At 43.7% G+C, this 17,679-nt stretch overlaps 2 protein-coding genes across 3 annotated transcripts; one reads left to right on the top strand and one right to left on the bottom strand.

The window, feature by feature from the left end:
* Positions 1-2,380: 2,380 nt before the first annotated feature.
* LOC100194184 (uncharacterized) lies at positions 2,381-7,802 on the bottom strand. The gene is made up of 7 exons (NM_001359421.1): positions 7,333-7,802; positions 7,137-7,248; positions 6,751-6,913; positions 3,795-3,943; positions 3,563-3,714; positions 2,796-2,910; positions 2,381-2,703 (listed from the first exon to the last, which is right to left on the bottom strand). The coding sequence occupies exons 1-7, from the start codon at positions 7,746-7,748 to the stop codon at positions 2,575-2,577; spliced, it is 1,236 nt and encodes a 411-aa protein (NP_001346350.1). The 5' UTR covers positions 7,749-7,802; the 3' UTR covers positions 2,381-2,574.
* Positions 7,803-8,151: 349 nt separating this feature from the next.
* Positions 8,152-12,194, top strand: LOC100192045 (uncharacterized). Of its 2 annotated transcripts, NM_001365771.1 has the most exons (6): positions 8,152-8,733; positions 10,042-10,101; positions 10,187-10,360; positions 10,459-10,568; positions 10,691-10,826; positions 11,819-12,194. In NM_001365771.1, the coding sequence occupies exons 1-6, from the start codon at positions 8,275-8,277 to the stop codon at positions 11,876-11,878; spliced, it is 999 nt and encodes a 332-aa protein (NP_001352700.1). In that variant the 5' UTR covers positions 8,152-8,274; the 3' UTR covers positions 11,879-12,194. The 2 variants fall into 2 exon arrangements, with proteins under 2 accessions (NP_001352700.1, NP_001337630.1); NM_001350701.1 differs by lacking the exon at positions 11,819-12,194 and having other exon boundaries at positions 10,691-11,111.
* Positions 12,195-17,679: the final 5,485 nt, after the last annotated feature.

A 17,679-nucleotide genomic window follows, 5' to 3' on the forward strand; every position in this document is an offset into this window, starting at 1 on the left:
GCGCCACGGGAGAGTCAATCGCAGCAACAGCAGATCTCCCGACTCCTCCGTGTTGACCGTGTCGACAACTGCCAATCGATTTCCTATGTCAACACTTGTATAAATCCACGTGCCTCGTGCTTTAACCTTCATTTTTTATCTTATGACATGTCACATATATTTATCGTTGAACAATCTTTGACAATCCCACGTTGCACCACACAAGGTGGGTCTGAAGCTACCATGTTCGAGTTGATGGTGTGATAAGGGGTGCCACGTCACCTATCGTGCTTGGATGACCTGCCACGTTGGCAGACCAACCACATCAGTTTGGTCTAGACCTGAGTATGGGCCACCCGACCTGACCAATCCTACGTGTTCAAAAAACCTGACCCAACCTAACCCAACCAATGCAACAGGTGGACACGAACTATAGTTTTGTACCCATAATAATCCATGGGCCAGGCATGGGCCATAAATTTTGTTCCAAACTCCAACCCAATCAAAAACCCAACCTAAAGCAAAAAAAATCTGACCCAACCCAAAAAACTAAACATGATGCGTTCAACAGGGAGACGTGAGTAAAAGATAGGACATGCTAAACAACTCACAACCCGACCCAAAACCCAACATTTGAACAGGTCTAGTCTAGTCCATGCGATAATCTAGTTTGATCGCGCCAGAGAGATTGGCATGACAAAACAGGTTAAATTTGTAGGGGGAACTCTAATGTTGTTTTTAGAAATAATTTAAAAAGGTTTAAAATAAATAAATCTATATAGTTTGGTTTATTGGATTTGATATTACCAGTATTCAAGCATGCAAGTCCTTAATTTCATTGTGATGTTTGAATTGGATTTATGGAAGCTACATGTTATGAATCCTAGTTCATAGGGGATAAACAATGTCGAGAAGATGGTCGGGCGGAGTCGGCTTGGGAGGGACTAGATTATTGGAGAGATCTGGGACTAATTCTTCGTCATTCCTTTTTTTCTTAAGGAGGTACATCCCATCCTTATGTAGATAGAAAGACTTGACTACCAAGTAACTAATTCAATCTTATCTAATCTAATCCTAAGTAACAAACTCAATCTTATCTAATCTAATCTTTATCCATTAATCATGATCCTGAGCCTATCCCTATAAGCCTCCATGCCCTGGGCTGTCTTACCATGACATTCCCCCACCCTTCGAAGACAGCTCGTTCTTGAGCTGTAATGGGGTGCATGGCAACAGCCTTGCTGTCTAACTCGATATGCATGTGAAAGTGCAACCCTAACTAGAAGCCTTTTACATCTTGGCTTTAATTTACTTGCAAATAAAATAAAAAACCTAACATATGCCAAGGTTGGTCTCCCTGGATCCCATGGGAACAACCTCGTCTAGGCTGCAAAGGCCAAGATGTGGCAGCTCACCATTCCTACGGCATGAGCTGCCACGAGTTCCAGTGGAGACAGCGCCAACCAACCAGACATGTTCTTAATGTCCACATGACTATGGATCAGAATGGTGAACTAGAGTGGAGGATCGGTCAACCCTGCTGAAGGCCCTGCCACCCCATATGTCGCGTGTTGTTCAACGCGCAATATCGATGTAAGTCGTTGTGTCAGGGAACGGCAGATCACAGCCTACAAACTGCGCCCACTGCTTTTCGTGCTTGACGTTGCGCCGCTGCTGCAACTTGCCACACTAGACGCCGCACTAGAAAGCCACGTGCTTGACGTTGCCTGCAACTTGCCACACTAGACGCCGCACTAGAAAGCCACGTGCAGCCACCTGCAGTCGTGTTGTCGTCGCTGATCATCGTTCAGACTCCACATTTGTCGTGAGTACATCACAAAGCTAGAGGATAGCAGATCGAGCCTACTCCAGATTTGCCCTGACACGAGCAAGCTCACGCCAGGTGCGTACATGTACATCGCCCACAACAGAAGTCGTGGGAAGATCCCTAACTCATGATACCAAATGTTATGAATCCTAATTCATAGGGAGATAAACAGCATCGGGAAGATAGCCGAGCGAAACCGACTCGAAAGGGACTAAACTATTGGAGAGATCTATGACTAATTCTTCTTTATTTCTTTTTTTCTTAAGGAGGTACAACACATCCTTATATAGATAGGAAGACTTGGCTACCAAGTAACTAACTCAATCTTATTTAATCTAATCCCAAATAACTAACTTAATCTTATCTAATCTTTATCTACTAATCTTAACCCTGATCCTATCCATATGAACCTCTATGCTCTAGGCTACCACCTCATGACACTACAGGACTCAAAGTAAACTAATAAGCACATTCAATTTCTAGAAGGGTACCTGCCCAGCATCAGCACTTTTGAGTGGGCAAGCAGACGAGAACATGGTGACATTCCTTTACCAGTAGAAAGGACAGCTGACTGACTGACAACATGCAAATGCAATCACCAAACCATATGTCTGAGGAATTAATTTATAAGGAGTATAGAGGTCGAATCGGATCCAGTCTCTAGTACGTATGTTTCTTTACAAATCGAGGTTGTGCCAACGGCAGCAGGGCATCACAGAATCCACGGTCAAAACATATGCATCTCGTGTTCAGGATGGAACAAAGCCCTACATCTGCTCCTGTATTATGTTATAAACAGATATCAAGATCTCAACACTGATCAGGATGATGATAAGCCATTCCAGAAAATCCGACTTCCTGTTCTGAAGGATCTCCTGAAGAAACCTGATGTTGTGCTGCAGATTTCAAAACAAACACACATCAGAATATACAGAAGCAAACAGCCATAAAACACTCCTGATCAGAGAATGCTTTGCATCTGCCTTACCTCAACAAATTTCAACTTAAAATCAAGGTTCCCAAATCTCTGGGTTAGCTCGTATTCATCTCGAAGGTATTCCCAGATCTGAGCATAGTTTGCATTCTTCCACGCTATGTCTGACCTGGAACCAATAAAGTAAACGTGTGCTCTAATAGTATAAACATACAAGTTCAATTCAGTGTCAAAGAAAATGCAACAACTATGCCAGGCAACATTAAAACAAGGAGAAAAGCACCAAAAGAAATAATACTGACAAATTAAATTACAAGAAAAGGATTTGCCAAATTCAGATCTCAGACAACAATTAAATTAATAATCTTTTTCAACTCACAGAAAGGCCAAACGAAACTCTTTCTTGTGCCCAGAAATATTAAGGCCACTAATCTCACGAATACCGTCTGAAATTCATGCGATGCTTAATTGGTAATTTGGGTTCATTTTTTACAACAATTATGCAAGATCGGTCTTTTTCAGAATTAGATGAAGCTAAAGGTAAACTAGAAATAAAGCAAAAGCTTGACTCTGATATGGTTGAACTAAGCAGCAGCTTCATGGACATCACCAATATTCATTTCTGACTACAGGATGACAACATCCACTTCTAGCGCAAGAGAATATCCGTGCAACAATCAAATTCAAAGAACAACAGCACAACCAAACGTTTGAAAACGCAAAGAAAGGATATTAGCCTTTATTTTTGGGGAACAAAACAAGGAATACTCAGATTATTTGCATTTAGGAAAACTGAACTAGTCAGCATGAAGATATGATACCTCTCAAAGAGTCCAAGCTTAAGAATAACATCAGCCAAGTTAGAGTTGGCCTTCCCTACAAGCTGGAAAAGCTTCTTCCTCTCCATAGTGAAGGTACCAGTTTTTTCCATTCCACGGTTGATATCTGTGAACTCAGCTACCATTCCATCCACCTATCATCGAAGATAATTAAATAGCTTAGTAGATTCCTTAATGTATCATAACAACATCTCTGTTACTGACTTGTACATACTTGACGGATATAGTAGTCAAGAGCAATACTCTGACCCAGGACACTTCCAATTGTACGGATCCCATCAATACTCAGATCCCGAAGCACGATATAGTCAAGACCACCTTGCATCCATGTCTCTAGGGTAGGCTTTTCAACAACAGCATAGTCTGCAATTAGCAGATTTTAAGGTTATGTCCATGGCAATGGTAACGATTAGACGACACGACAGCACCCACAAATCCACAATGGTAAATGCAAACAAGTAGAAACTAGTCCGCCCAAAATTACCCCTGTAGTGGATGCCATGGGAGAGTATTAGGGTAATAGCCCTAGCCCACACCTCCCCCACCCAAAACTACCCCCTGCTCGCGCTGCCCCCAGCCGCCACGCGCGCGCCTCACCCCTACACCACGTGTCATCCCTGTTCGTCCTGCCCACCACCACCTATGTACCTGTGCGCTGTGCCTCTGCTCCTAGCTGGTAAGCCACACCTCTATCCCTGCTGCTCTCTCCTCTGTCTCAAGCTCTCTTTCCTCTCATCTTCTCTCTGCCCCTCCTCTATCTCTGCTGCTCTCGCTGTCACCATTTTATCAACTTTCTTGTATGTCCTACGATATATATGATCTATCTATTTACTTATGTGTTTTTTTGTTATTATTCGCCTTACTTACCGCCTCAACAACCATGGCAAATGTCCATGTCTATTTGGAAAATCACAAAATGGGATTGTGACCCTCAACAAGTCAAGAACAGTTCTCGTCATTAAACTTTCCATGAAATTTGGGCACCATCATGTGGAAACTGCAAACCATAAAATACAGATATCTTTTTTTTTTCTCGAACTACACAGGAGAGTTGTGTGTCATTTCATTAAGAAAGAAAGAGGTGGTGTACAAAAGGAGAGGGGTAGCACCCACTCCCAACACAAAAGTCTTTACAGACTCGTTGGATTTACAAAAAGACTCGACCCTATCCTAAAAGCCACGACTCACGGATTAAAATCCGGAGTGAGCAACTGCAGGAGCAAGATATGTAGCACGGAAGCTCCAGCCATACACCAAATGCTGCTGGTATTGGACACAGCCTGCATAACAGCCTCGAAACATGGTTTTGCCCCTTCGAACACAAAGGCATTCCAGTGTTTCCAAACCTCCCAAGCAACCAAGATATCATATGATATTTTTTGTTTGCCATCGTTGATCAAAGAAGAGAGATGTAAAATAGAGTTCAATTTTCTATACATGTCTCTAATACCATGTAATATATTTTACTTGTAACAGTATGAACCCATTCAACTGATAGTACTACTGCGACGCTGTCATGGGCATCATAGGGAGCGAGAGGCAACAGCCAGGCTGGGATAAGGCTAGAGAATAAGATTGAGACGAGCTGGGATAAGGCTAGAGAATAAGATTGAGATGAGAGAATTGTGGAGAGTTAGTTAGCATCAGATAAGTCCAAGAAAGTAGGAGTTAGTTGAGAGTTTGTAGGAGAAGTTGGTTAGCCATAGGGCTATTTATAAGCCACATGGCAGCAGGGAATAAATCAAGCAAGATCATTATCAAACCAATCTCTCTCCCTTGCAATGACCCTCTCAAGCGCCTAGGGCTGCTACCCTAGAACCAAGCCTGCGGCAGAGGGGTATAACCTCGCCGGAGAAGACAGCTATCCCCATGGACCGAAGGTCCATGACACCTGGTATCAGCTCCAGGTTATCCTCACCACCACCAGCCGCCCATCCCTCACCACCACCAGCCGCCGCGCCATCTGCCGCCGCAACGCCCTCCCACCCGCCCTCAACAACTCTAGATGCATTCACTCGGCTCGAAGAGAAGTGGGATCAATTAGTTGTGATGTTCCACCGCTACAAGGAGAAGACAGAAAAGGAACTCCAAGCAGCGGTGCGGCTTCAGGCGACAGCGCGAGGGTTCCTGGCACGCCGCCAGGTACAGTCCCTTCGTGGGGAGAAGCACCTTGCTGTGGCCTCCAGGGCCACCCCACGGCCATCATCACATGAGCAGGCCGTGGTGCGCCTGCAAGCCGCAGTGCGCGGTTTCCTTGTTAGGCGGGCGGTGCGGAAGCTGCACTTGCTGATCAGCTCATCGTTGCACCAACTCGCAGCCTGCGCGCCCAACTACCAGGTCTCGTCTATACTTTTTGAACCCCCTGTAGAAGTCGAGATCTGGGTATGCAGCCCCCCTGCACGGCCAAAGTGGGTCGTCTCCTTCATTCGGGCAACTACCTTGATGCTGGACAGACCCAACATAAGGACGGGTTGGTTCCTCCTTCACCTTTCATCCAACGTGAAGTCCGCAGTTCAGCTCTTTCCTTGGGATCCAGGAGGACAGGAGGACATAGCTGCAGTTCAAATTTATATTTTAGTTCCACAATTATTTTGTATTTTCGTCTTAAATAATAAAGGTAAGCCGAGATGTAAAAGGCTTAACCTTAAGTCGTGTCAGGTAAGTCTATGGCAGCTCGAGGACGAGCTGGTCCTCAAGGAAGGGGGAGATGTCATGGGCATCATAGGGAGCGAGAGGCAACAGCCAGGCTGGGATAAGGCTAGAGAATAAGATTGAGACGAGCTGGGATAAGGCTAGAGAATAAGATTGAGATGAGAGAATTGTGGAGAGTTAGTTAGCATCAGATAAGTCCAAGAAAGTAGGAGTTAGTTGAGAGTTTGTAGGAGAAGTTGGTTAGCCATAGGGCTATTTATAAGCCACATGGCAGCAGGGAATAAATCAAGCAAGATCATTATCAAACCAATCTCTCTCCCTTGCAATGACCCTCTCAAGCGCCTAGGGCTGCTACCCTAGAACCAAGCCTGCGGCAGAGGGGTATAACCTCGCCGGAGAAGACAGCTATCCCCATGGACCGAAGGTCCATGACAGACGCAAATATTTAAAGCATTCAGAGCAGATAAAAGAACGAGAAACTCTACTCCTTTAGGAAAAGTGTGCGTTTTGGGGCTTACCATCCTTTCTCATCTCTGGAAGTAAACCAGATGCATGCTTCTCAACAATTTTCAGGTATCCATCTGCTTCATGATCAGAAACATTAAACAGCACAATGGACCCATATTGGAAAACGACCATGTAGTGGCAATGGCTCTCATCTATGACACCAGACTTAAAACCCTGTGAGAGAATGAGATAAGAACCAACCCAGCAAGTCTCCACTCTATGTCAGGTCCTTAACAAACCATCTCAGAAAATAAACACAGCCCTTTATGTAGTGGCAATGGCTCTCATCTATGTCAGCTCCATCTCAGAAAATAGTTTAGCATCTCAACAAAGTGAGAGTAGTTTGCAATTCAACAGTCAACACTTAGGGATTCCAGGGTGATGAAGCAGGAAGTACCTCGGGGTCTCCCTTGACATCGTAGTATCTAAGGACAACGTAGTTGGTGGCACGCGATGTGGGTGGAATGACATTGAAGGAATTCTGGGACTGCAGGCTCCGCAGGTCGATGCTGCGAGAGGTTAGTTCATCACCAACCAAAGAAAGCAGATTAGCAGAGAGAGAGGGAGGGGGTCTAACACTCAACAACCAATACCTGGTGCATAGAAAGAATGCCTTGACGGGGACGACCCGTGACTGGTTCTCCTGCGCCACTTCGAGAAGGTGCTCGTGGTAGTAGGACTCGTCTTCGGAGGCGAGCTCCTCTGGCGGTGGCGGAGGCAAGGGCGCGGGCGGGGGTCCCTGTTCCTTGGAGTTGAGGTGGTCCCTCCCTGGAGCAGGGGCGGGGGCCGGGGAGACGGAGGCGAAGGTGCTGTGGAAAAGAAGACGGGATGGGCCGCCATGGGGAAAGGGAGGAGGTAGACGGCGCGTTCGGAGGAGGAAGGAAGATGGGATGCGCGGAGGAGGCGGCGGGGAGCAAAGAGCTAGGGTTTGGAGGGTCATCCCTGCGGCGCGGGAGCGGCAGAGTAGGAAGGGTCTGAGGAGGCTTTGGAGCCTCGACGACACCTCCATGGACTGAGGAAGCTCTCTCACTCAGGTATTAGACATTGCAAGCAAATGGCAAAGGGTGGAAGACGCAGAGGCAGAGCGGAGGGCGGAGGCTGAACGGAGAAGACAGGGTCGGCTCGGGGCTGAGCTGGGCCATGTTCTATCTCGAGCTCACGTTCAACTTTGGACTAGGCTCCCGCCAAATCGCAGGGCCCATTTCATCTATTTCCCGTTAGGACAATAAGGTCCAGGTCAGCCCAACACGGGATTCTTTTTGTAAGTTCATTTTTCCGTGGCTCATCCTATCCGTGGAAGTTGGAAGTTGGAACCGAGATGAGCCGTTTTGGTGCCGGCTCGCCTGCAAATAAGTGCGAACTTACCGTATAAATCTCTACTACTACTTAAGACGCTACTGTAGACGTCCACAATCTTTTGGTGCACGGTTCTGCCCATCCGCCATCAACGCGGACGCGCCCGTCAAGGAAGGTTGTCGCGTCATAGATCCCCATCCTCCTTCCTCCCCATCTGCTCCCCGCCATCAACGCTCTCCATGGAAGTCGAGTCCGCGATGCTCGCGTCGTCCCTAAACCCCGCCCCGACTCTCTCCGCGTCCGCGACAACCCGATTTCCAGCGTCCTCCACCCCGAATCGCCGCCCCGGCTCTCTCCATGGAAGGCGCGTCTGCGACAGCCCGATCTCCGTGGAAGGCGTGTCCTCCTCCCCAGATCGTCGTCCCGGCTCTCTCCACGCCCGTGACAGCCTGCTCTCTATGGAAGGTGAGTCTGCGATGCTCACGTGGATTGGGTACCCCGCCCCCGCTCTCTCCATGGAAGGCGTGTCTCCGATAGCCGCATCCTCCCTTGCGAACCGCGTGCGTCATGGCAACACGGGCGAGGCGGTGGGGAGTCTGGTGGACGCGCATCACGGTGAGACGAACGGGGGCAAGGGCAAGGGATATATTTTCCATCCGGGGCGGATGTGGAGAGGTTCTTCAAACTCTGTGACCCTGGTGAGTGCGCTCGATCTCTGGTCTTCCGTGGTTTTTCTGCTTGGGTTTCGTTGCTTTGGTGGGGGATTGGATCATTGGAAGCTAAATTTGGAGAAATCTCCCTTTTCTCTGTCTCCTCTACCCTCACTCGACATGCTTCAGATTCGATTATTGGTGGCCTTACAGCTTTCGTTAATGCTCTGCTTGTGCTTGATTGTAGCTGTTCGAATTTGGTGAGAGATTGGACCCCGTGATGACAGTTTTATGTTGGTTGGAACTGTGGAACCAGTGGCTGACATATAATTTTTTTTGCTATTAGGTTGTTACTTGTTAGCGCTATGGGGTTGCTATCAATCTTGTATTGACAGCTTGCTTGCAGAAAATCACTAGATATTTTTGGCTGATCGGCGCCGTGGAATTTCGATTGTGTACTGGGTGCTTGGTTTCTATATGACTAGGCAGTTTGCTCTTCCATCTATCGCACAGCGCCACATCTTGGCTGGTCTGGCATCAGCAGTTGACGGTCTGAGTGCACCATATGAAAGAGCATCATGTATTCATGAAAGACATGTAGTGAACTGGCTGTGGGCTGCAGGCTGTCATCCGTTTGGACCATTCTCGAACTCCTCCCAGATCAGTCAAATTCTTTAGGATGTAGCACTGGTAATGTTATCAACAACATTTTTTTTATTTCTATGATATGTACAATGAGTAGGCAGGGAGCGAGGGAGGTCAATGCTCCTATGTCGAAGTGCAGCTTAAAGTAGAAAATCTGTTCATGCTTCCAATGGTTTGCACAGTGCATAGGTATGCAAACCAACAAAGGAAAACGAGGCCAAACTATGCCCCAATTGTTTCTGTCTGAGTTTGCCAGTTTCAATTTTTTGGATCAACATAACTTGGGTATGTTGGAAATAATCCCGTGTCTAGGTTCATAGCATTTACTTTAGCTAAATTTCAGCATGGAATAATAGGAAGTAATATGCTGATTAGTTGAGTAATATCCTGCATTTATTAGGGGCTATCATTGCTTTATTTGTAGCTCACATTGGTTATAATAGTAGTAGTAGAAGAGAAAATAGAAAAGGCAAGCCATTCCAGCCACCAAAAACACTTGTACTATGTTCCTGTGACCTTTTGGAGGCTTTCAACCTGTCAGGAATCAGGATATTTGATGCATCCAATTATCTAAATCCAACAAATCTTGGTATTATGCTTACTGTATAATCATGGTCGTATTATTTTTTAGTCTGTTGATATTTCACTGGCATAAATTGTTTCTTCTGTGCTTTCATATCCACTATGTAACCCATGTTTTATTGTTTGTAGAGAACTACAATTTATGCTCAAGTCAATGCTGCTCTTCGCAAAATAAGAGACACATCAGAGGTCCTACATGCAATTCAGCCTACTTTTATTCACTTATTTCCTCAAATGCACAGAAAGTATAACTACTATCTCTGGTCTGGTGCAGTTTGTCCAATCTTTTGCATCAGAGCATCTTAAGACGCCATTAGAAGAACTTGTGAAAGGTAATAAAAACAAGTCCACCACTGAGTTATGGGTAGAGAAATTCTATAAGAAGGTAACCAATCTACCGGAGCCTTTTCCCCATGATCTTGTTGAGAAGTTAGAAGAATACCTGGATGTAAGTATTATATACCATACATTGCATAAGTGTACTTTCATGATGAAATAATGCATATATATGTTCTAATTTTCCTTCATCTATGGTGCCCCTTGTAGAAACTTGAAGGGCAACCCGTGGACTTGTCTTCCTTATTGTATGACCACCAGCTGATCGATGCATATCAAAACAGTACCGACATCCTGCAAAGCACTATTTTTACACAACAGTATGTTTATATAGAGATGTTATATTTGCATCTGGCTACTCTTGTGCTATCTTTTTGAAACTCATTATTTTCATTTTGTTTCATTCGAAACATTTTTACCCTTTCCCCCCTTCTCTTGACAGGTATGTGGAACGTGTTCTAGCTAACGAGAGAGACAAGATGAAATGCTGTAGCATTGAATATAGTCATCCAAAGCAGTCATCCCAGGCTTTTGTCTATGGAGGGATCCTTCTGGCTGGATTTATTGTGTATTCACTGGTTATTTTCTTCTCTTCACCTGTTCGCTAATTTTATGTCCAGATGAAGAAAGTCCTGGATGCTTTATGGTAGGCTAGGTTTGTCTAGGGTTGTCAATCTTCATGAGGGAATGACCTAGACCGTCTTGGATATAGAAGGGCTTTGGCACAGTTTTAGTGCGCTATTTCGCGATACACAAGCAATCAGACGTCTGATATATATGTAACTGATTCTTGTCTGCGATAAACTATAGTCGATTTCACAGAAGAGTAGGTGCATGCTATGAAAATATGAAATACTTTCCCCCATTTTGCAACTTGTTACTGCAGAACTGCACATAACACCACTGACAGAAACCCGTTTGTTATTAAGCCCCCCAGCTTCATGTGGACCAGCCAGCAGACCTGTGGCCGTGGAGTGGTGCAAGGGCGTAGTCGCTTTATTTCATGGCAATCATCTCCAAAAATTATTTTCCTTGGCTCGTGTGTTTTTTATCCTTTTGAAAATTGCCTGACGCCAAGGCTCCACCATACGCCTGAAGCGCTGAGGCCTCAATGTCCAGCGTGTTTCAATATAAAAGATTGCTTTTAGCTAGGGCAATGGTGGTTGTGCAAGCAGTATTTAGGTGCAAACGTGCAAGCAAGTTCTCTGGTCCGTTTTGATTTGTTCCATCCTGCTATATATTTTGCACCAGTTTATAATTATCTTTTGGCACATGATCACTACATATGTGAGTTGGCTCCAATAATTTAACTTTGATTCCATGGAACATTTTATTTTCATCCGGACACTTCTGTCTTTCTCATAAAATTTTTATTGCTTGTAAATTTACTATTGGTGCTCAAATATTCTTTGCTTCATCAAAAAAATTCCTTGATCAGTTCTGGTGATTATAACAATTTTAGTTTTTTGGTTATAACTTTTTCCTTTCTCAGAACATTTCTCTTTGCTTGGAGCATTTTCCTTAGTATTTAGAACAATTTATTTTTTGATCGATTTTTTTCTTTGCTCAGATCAATGCTTGTTGCAACATCATAGTGCACCTGATGGGGAATCCAACATGTTTCACGTGACATGTAGGGGAAGGCATCGAAAAAGGTGAAGGTTGTAGAAAAGGGCCCTAAAAAGGGCACGATGAAAGCCCAACTTGCTAAGAGAGGTAGGAAGGCTAAGAATTGATGACATGTTGATTTCCTCGTCAGAGAAAAAAATGCTATAGCAACAAAGATGAGAATTCTTCAACGCATTAGCCATCGTTGTGAGGCGCATCATCAATTCAACATCATGTAGTGCTGGTTTTAGAGAGAAAGGCAACATGTAAAGCTATAAATGTTGTGTACTCTACGAGTGTTCAGCTTTGGATCATTGAAAAGATCAAGATGTTGAACTAAAGTTGAATTGACTTCTCTAAAATTTATTTCACAAGGTCTACCTATATAATAAATGAAAACCGTAGCAACGCACGGGCACGTACCTAGTTATAATATAAAATCTTAAGAGTGAATTTTAAATTAATAAAATAAATAAAGTATTAATATAGTATAGAAAATAGATTAATTTTATATAATAACTTTTTGTATTAATATTATATGTAATTAGGATTTTATGTAATAAATTATTGTTGGGTTGAGCCACGAGACAGTTCACGAGTAGAACCGAGTATGCTCACTATTTTCTCGAGCCACAAAAACAGGCTCAGCTCAAACTCATTTTGAGTGTCGAGCCAGCTTGTCGACCTTGGCCTTTTTTTTTCTTTGCCTATTCTCATTCAGACCCAACCCAGTTTACATACACGTTCATGTTTCTATCAGCCGTGGGATATGATTATGAAATTGGTCACCTCGTTATCGTTTTCAATTTTATTCAATGGGACCGAGTTAGAAAGTTTTAGTCCAACACGAGCATAACAATAAATCGTATATAAATTCTGACGGTTAAACCGTAATATATTAGCTATTAACCGTCGGAAATAGTGACTTAGACTTTATCTCGGACCACAATCTTAAGTTGTCAAAAATAAGTTTATTTTTATAGCTGTTATTAGTGATAGCGTTCTGATGGTCACCAACAGTAGTAGACGATATAATCAAAGAGTAGTCTGTAATTCTGTGTTCTGTCACTATTCATGTTTTGTCATTCCCGTTCTGCCACCATTACCATTTCTTGTTCTGCGTTTCTCATTCTCATGTTCTGTCATTCCCATTTTTTCCCCCTCTCCGCAATTCTCATTCCCCCGTACAGTCCACGCCTAGCTAAAATTAAAAAAAAAATATGTCCTCAAGGAGATTTGAATCCATGACCTTTCAAGCAAAGGCCAAGAGTAGCTACCACTACACCACATGTGCGTTTATATCTATATCTATGACAGAAAACACATCTACTACATCTCTCACCAAGCTCACTTGCTACCCTTGCACAATGCGTAGTAGTAGATAAGTATCACCGAGATTCTTGAATTATATTTTTGGATGGAGATAATATTATTTAAAGAAGAGCTTTGCATGCAATTTCTTTTGTTTGAATAATGTATTATACTTAAATTCCCTTTTTTGCATGCGTGACATTTTTTTTCTTCGTAATATTTTGTCCATGGATCAGACTTGTGAGTCATTTTTATAAACCAACGTTAAACATGAATCCATGTTTCTCACTTGAAACCCCGAACAAACATCATGAGCAGGAGGCACTCGCGTTGGCGTCGCTCATCGATGATGAGAAGAAGCTTGACAACTGTCAGTTCGACCTCTAAAATCAGTCCTACGTGGTCGCATGTGCCGCTGTGTACAACAAGCTCCCGCGAAGCCGCCGCTTAGACGCGGTCCAGAGCAGCTGCACCGCGCTGTCCATCGTTAAACAGGGGGGCCTCATGGTTGTCGCCAACGTCGACAACTCTCGGGTTGTTCTAGACACCGCATCCGACGACGACGCCATCACGCCGTCCAGCTCATCGTCCACCTGAAGCCCAACCTGCCACGTAAGTCGCTACTGACCGGACATGAATTCTTGTGCGCTGGGACGATAGACGTTGCTGACGTTGTGTGAGTGTCCTCGAATATGATGTATGTAGTGGAGTAGCGCATCCGGTGATGCAACGACCAGGATACTACCTCGCTGATGAGCCCGGGGTGCACTTCGTTTGGCAGCCCAACCAAGAGTCATCGGTACTCGTCATGTCGCGCGCGTTTGACAACTACTATATCAAGGATTGTGGCGTCATCTTGGCGCCGGAGGTGACGCAGAGGAACAACAGTGACCAGTTCGTCATCCTCGCCACCGTCACGGTAGCTTTTGTGCCGGCTTGCCTTTAATTCTCTTCGCAAACACACACACTTACCTTTTTGTTTAAGCAAGAGCGTATGGTGGTGTGTGTCTGATGACTAACGATGTACGAGGAAATTTCTTCGGCATGTATGGAACGTGCTCTCCAATGATGAGACCATACAAATCGTGGCATATATCGAAGTCTGCATGATTCTGATGGTTGCAATGTACTGGTGAAACAACTAGATTAAAATAACAAAATTTATGTATGGCTAAGATCATAAATTGATTATGAAACATTTTCTCATAACAATATAACACACATTTTGTATATAAGTTATCGTAGTATACTGGTATTATATATTTCCGTTGCAACGCACGGGCACTCAACTAGTAAGTGTATTAACTCCGATGTCTGCGGAAATAAGTGTATAACTTCTGACAACAATCATTACACAATAATTATCTACATACTACGGCTTGGATCTAGGACGTTGGAAATAACAAAGTCATCAAAAATAATTAATAGTAGGGAGGTAATTTTCTTCCTATTTTTAATTACCATAAACAAATATATACATAACAGATTCGGCCACAAATTAAATAAATTTCTAATAGAGTTCAAAAACATACAATGAAAATGGTCACAATGCTTACATTTCTAATATCCACCACTTAGTTAGTTAGAGTTCTGCCCACTACCTCATGTTGGACTATGGCCGGCGAAAAGGTTGTCCGTCCATGAAGCCTCCACATTGTCTTAGCCAGATTGGTCTCCTGGTGCTACAATCACCAGAGGAGGGGTCTGGAAACTTCTATAAAACAAATTTAGATATTAAACACTTAGTTTGCCTAAGTTTTGCTACATTGGTAGACTATAATTAACTAAGTTCTTGATCTACAACACACGTGAATGTACATATATATGAATACTATTATGGAGGAAACCAAATAAATTGTAGAGGAGGTAGAGGCAGCGGTGCAAAAGCTAGAGGCAACATGTCTAAGGCGGACATCTAGATGTCGGTTTGTTGTGCCACTTGCTACAACTGATATGCAAGTCACTATTTATGAAATATGAAACAACACAAATAATATAGTAGTTCAACTAACTAAGAGAAAAGCCTATTGCTAGGTGAATAGATCTGCATAATACTGGTTTTGATGCATTTTGTGCTCAGTTTACTGCCTTTGATACTTCTGATATTGCCTTATTGCTTCCTATATCCTAGCAATCTTCATGTCCTACGCGAAGGTGTGAGAACGAGATGTTTGTGACGAGGACAATATAGATGCCCGGGCTAATCGATGAATAAAATATACCCAACCTATAAGAGTGCATCACAGACTCGGTACAATCGCAAGCATGAGTAGAACTTGAAAGAAAAATGAACTATTCTCTGTCCATGGGCTTATCCTCCTGCGGTAGCATATGCCACCTTAGAGTCAATTGGTTCGCTCCTCTAGTCATAGTTCTAGCCATGGAGCTCAATCATTTGCTCACCATATGCCACCTAGAGAAGAGCACACCACATAAGAAGACATCATGAAGGTGATGCAAAAACATATGGTTGAATATAGAAAGCTCATCAAACGGTCGGTGGTTGTTTGAGTGCACAAAACATCAGCATTCTGGGGATCAGAACCCTATGTCCTGCCGCGTACACTTCCACATCTGCCACATACAAGATTGAATGACATGCGTCTATTTAATTTGAAGTTAGGACATAATATAGCTTATTATTCCCATAGTCAAGCACAAGCGTCTATCATCGCTGTAGTTAGGACATAATTTGAAGCGAGGCAAAATGAGATGGCCGAAACAGCGACCATGAAGGTAACTTCTCCTTACTTTCGATGGTTCTTCTGATAATTGTCTGACATTAGCTTACTTCTGACAGCTTATCTAATAGCTGTCATAAGTTAATGTTATATTCGACTGCTATTATGAAGAAATCATGCCTCTACATTTATAAAACGGATAGGTTCTAAATCCACATAATAGTAACGGACAAAGCACGTATTTATGACAGGCCATGAGCTCAAACGAATTTTGGTAGTATAACCTAGTTATTCTCCATTTGTACGCTTGCAAATGGTATAATGGAGAACAACGAGTTTATGCTGCCAAAATTTCATTCGAACTCATGACATGTCATAAATACGAGCTCTAACACTTGCTCCGAGGTTGTCGAATGAAAAGGACAATTTTGATCTAACACAACTCACATGCGTCATATGTGAAATATGTCGATCTCAAACATGTGACACATAAGCTCCGTCTCGTAACACTATGACATATTTACGATACAATCATCAATCAATGTCTTATAATAACTAATTAGAGCAATAATTAATTAGCAATGATATTTTATACTAATTATCATGATTATCTTAATAAAATCGGTGTTAAAAGACCTACTAATACCTTATTTTTGTGGCTTCATTAATTACCATTGAAAATAGAAAAATAAATAATCTTATTAAAATCTCTGATCACATAGGAGCCACAAAAAATAAGTAGCACCTAATCATTAATTTTTCTATATAATTCTTTGCATATAATATCAACAATCAATATACAACAAATTCATATCTAAGTTTGTATACACAAGTGAACTTACTTAATGGTTTGAAGGAGAGCTTGAGGAGGGGACCACAACGTTCAAGCGTAGCAGCGGCTGCTGGCAGCAGGGGCACTGACGATGGCAATGGTCGGGGCGCTGTTGTGGTGGGGTAGGCAGTAACATGAGAATGACGGTGAGGGCGAGCACGCAAATGATGGCGGTGGTATCACAGTTCGAGCACGGGAGTAGCGAGGCAAAACAATAGGGTCAAAACGACGACCGTGAAGATAACTTCTTATTTCCGACGATTTTTCTAACGGTCGTCGGACATTAAGTTACTTCTTATGGCTTATCTGTCAGCGTCGAAAGTTAATGTCAAATGTCGTGCACTCTCGTACGTTAACAGCTAGGAAAGGTTCACGACACGCGTGTCACTGTCAGCACGTGTCACCGTGAGCGAATGGTCTAGGGTGTGAGCCCTAGTGAAGACAATGTCTGTGAAAACGAGAGCAGGTGTCTAGTGTGTTTGGCCACGCCAACTGATCCGCTAAAATATGATGGATGACCAACCCATCTGTTTGGCTCGAAGATTATGGCCTCGTCTGTCAAATGGGAGGACCAAAGGATGACATGCTAACCTCCCCATTCACATACCACGTGATTGATTTGCATGCTCTATTGGAGCGGTCTCGCGGTGGCCTGGATGGCTAGATGTCAGATTTCTATTTCCCCGCGCATGCAAGCGAGCAGGTAAAAATGTGACTAGGTTGCAGCAACGCGTACAAGGTTGTAGCAACGCGTACAGGCTAGACGACTCGTGCTCCCGTAGGCAACCAATCACTGGCTCACACACGGTCAACGTATGTGGCTAGCATGAATATGGCGAGCAAGGTAACCAATCACGTGGATAGCGGAGTTACTCGAGCTTGGCTAGAAGAATGCATCCAAGGGTGGCTCGACATAGAGAGAATTTTCATCTATAACTTCCAAGGGACGTGCAAATGCCTTGGGAACCCCTAGGACTTGAAAAGTTGCAAGCGGCGGTC

The sequence above is a fragment of the Zea mays genome, chromosome 7 (genome assembly GCF_902167145.1).
Source record: "Zea mays cultivar B73 chromosome 7, Zm-B73-REFERENCE-NAM-5.0, whole genome shotgun sequence".
NCBI lineage: Eukaryota > Viridiplantae > Streptophyta > Magnoliopsida > Poales > Poaceae > Zea > Zea mays.

Excerpts from the sequence above, each read along its gene's own strand:
- LOC100194184 (NM_001359421.1), bottom strand. The coding sequence starts at position 7,748 with ATGGAGGTGTCGTCGAGGCTCCAAAGCCTCCTCAGACCCTTCCTACTC. Across the intron at positions 6,914-7,136 it reads ATGTCAAGGGAGACCCCGAG|GGTTTTAAGTCTGGTGTCAT; the intron begins GTACTTCCTGCT and ends ATTCTCTCACAG. Across the intron at positions 3,715-3,794 it reads TTGACTACTATATCCGTCAA|GTGGATGGAATGGTAGCTGA; the intron begins GTATGTACAAGT and ends CTTCGATGATAG.
- LOC100192045 (NM_001365771.1), top strand. The coding sequence starts at position 8,275 with ATGGAAGTCGAGTCCGCGATGCTCGCGTCGTCCCTAAACCCCGCCCCG. Across the intron at positions 10,102-10,186 it reads AAATAAGAGACACATCAGAG|TTTGTCCAATCTTTTGCATC; the intron begins GTCCTACATGCA and ends GGTCTGGTGCAG. Across the intron at positions 10,361-10,458 it reads AGTTAGAAGAATACCTGGAT|AAACTTGAAGGGCAACCCGT; the intron begins GTAAGTATTATA and ends TGCCCCTTGTAG.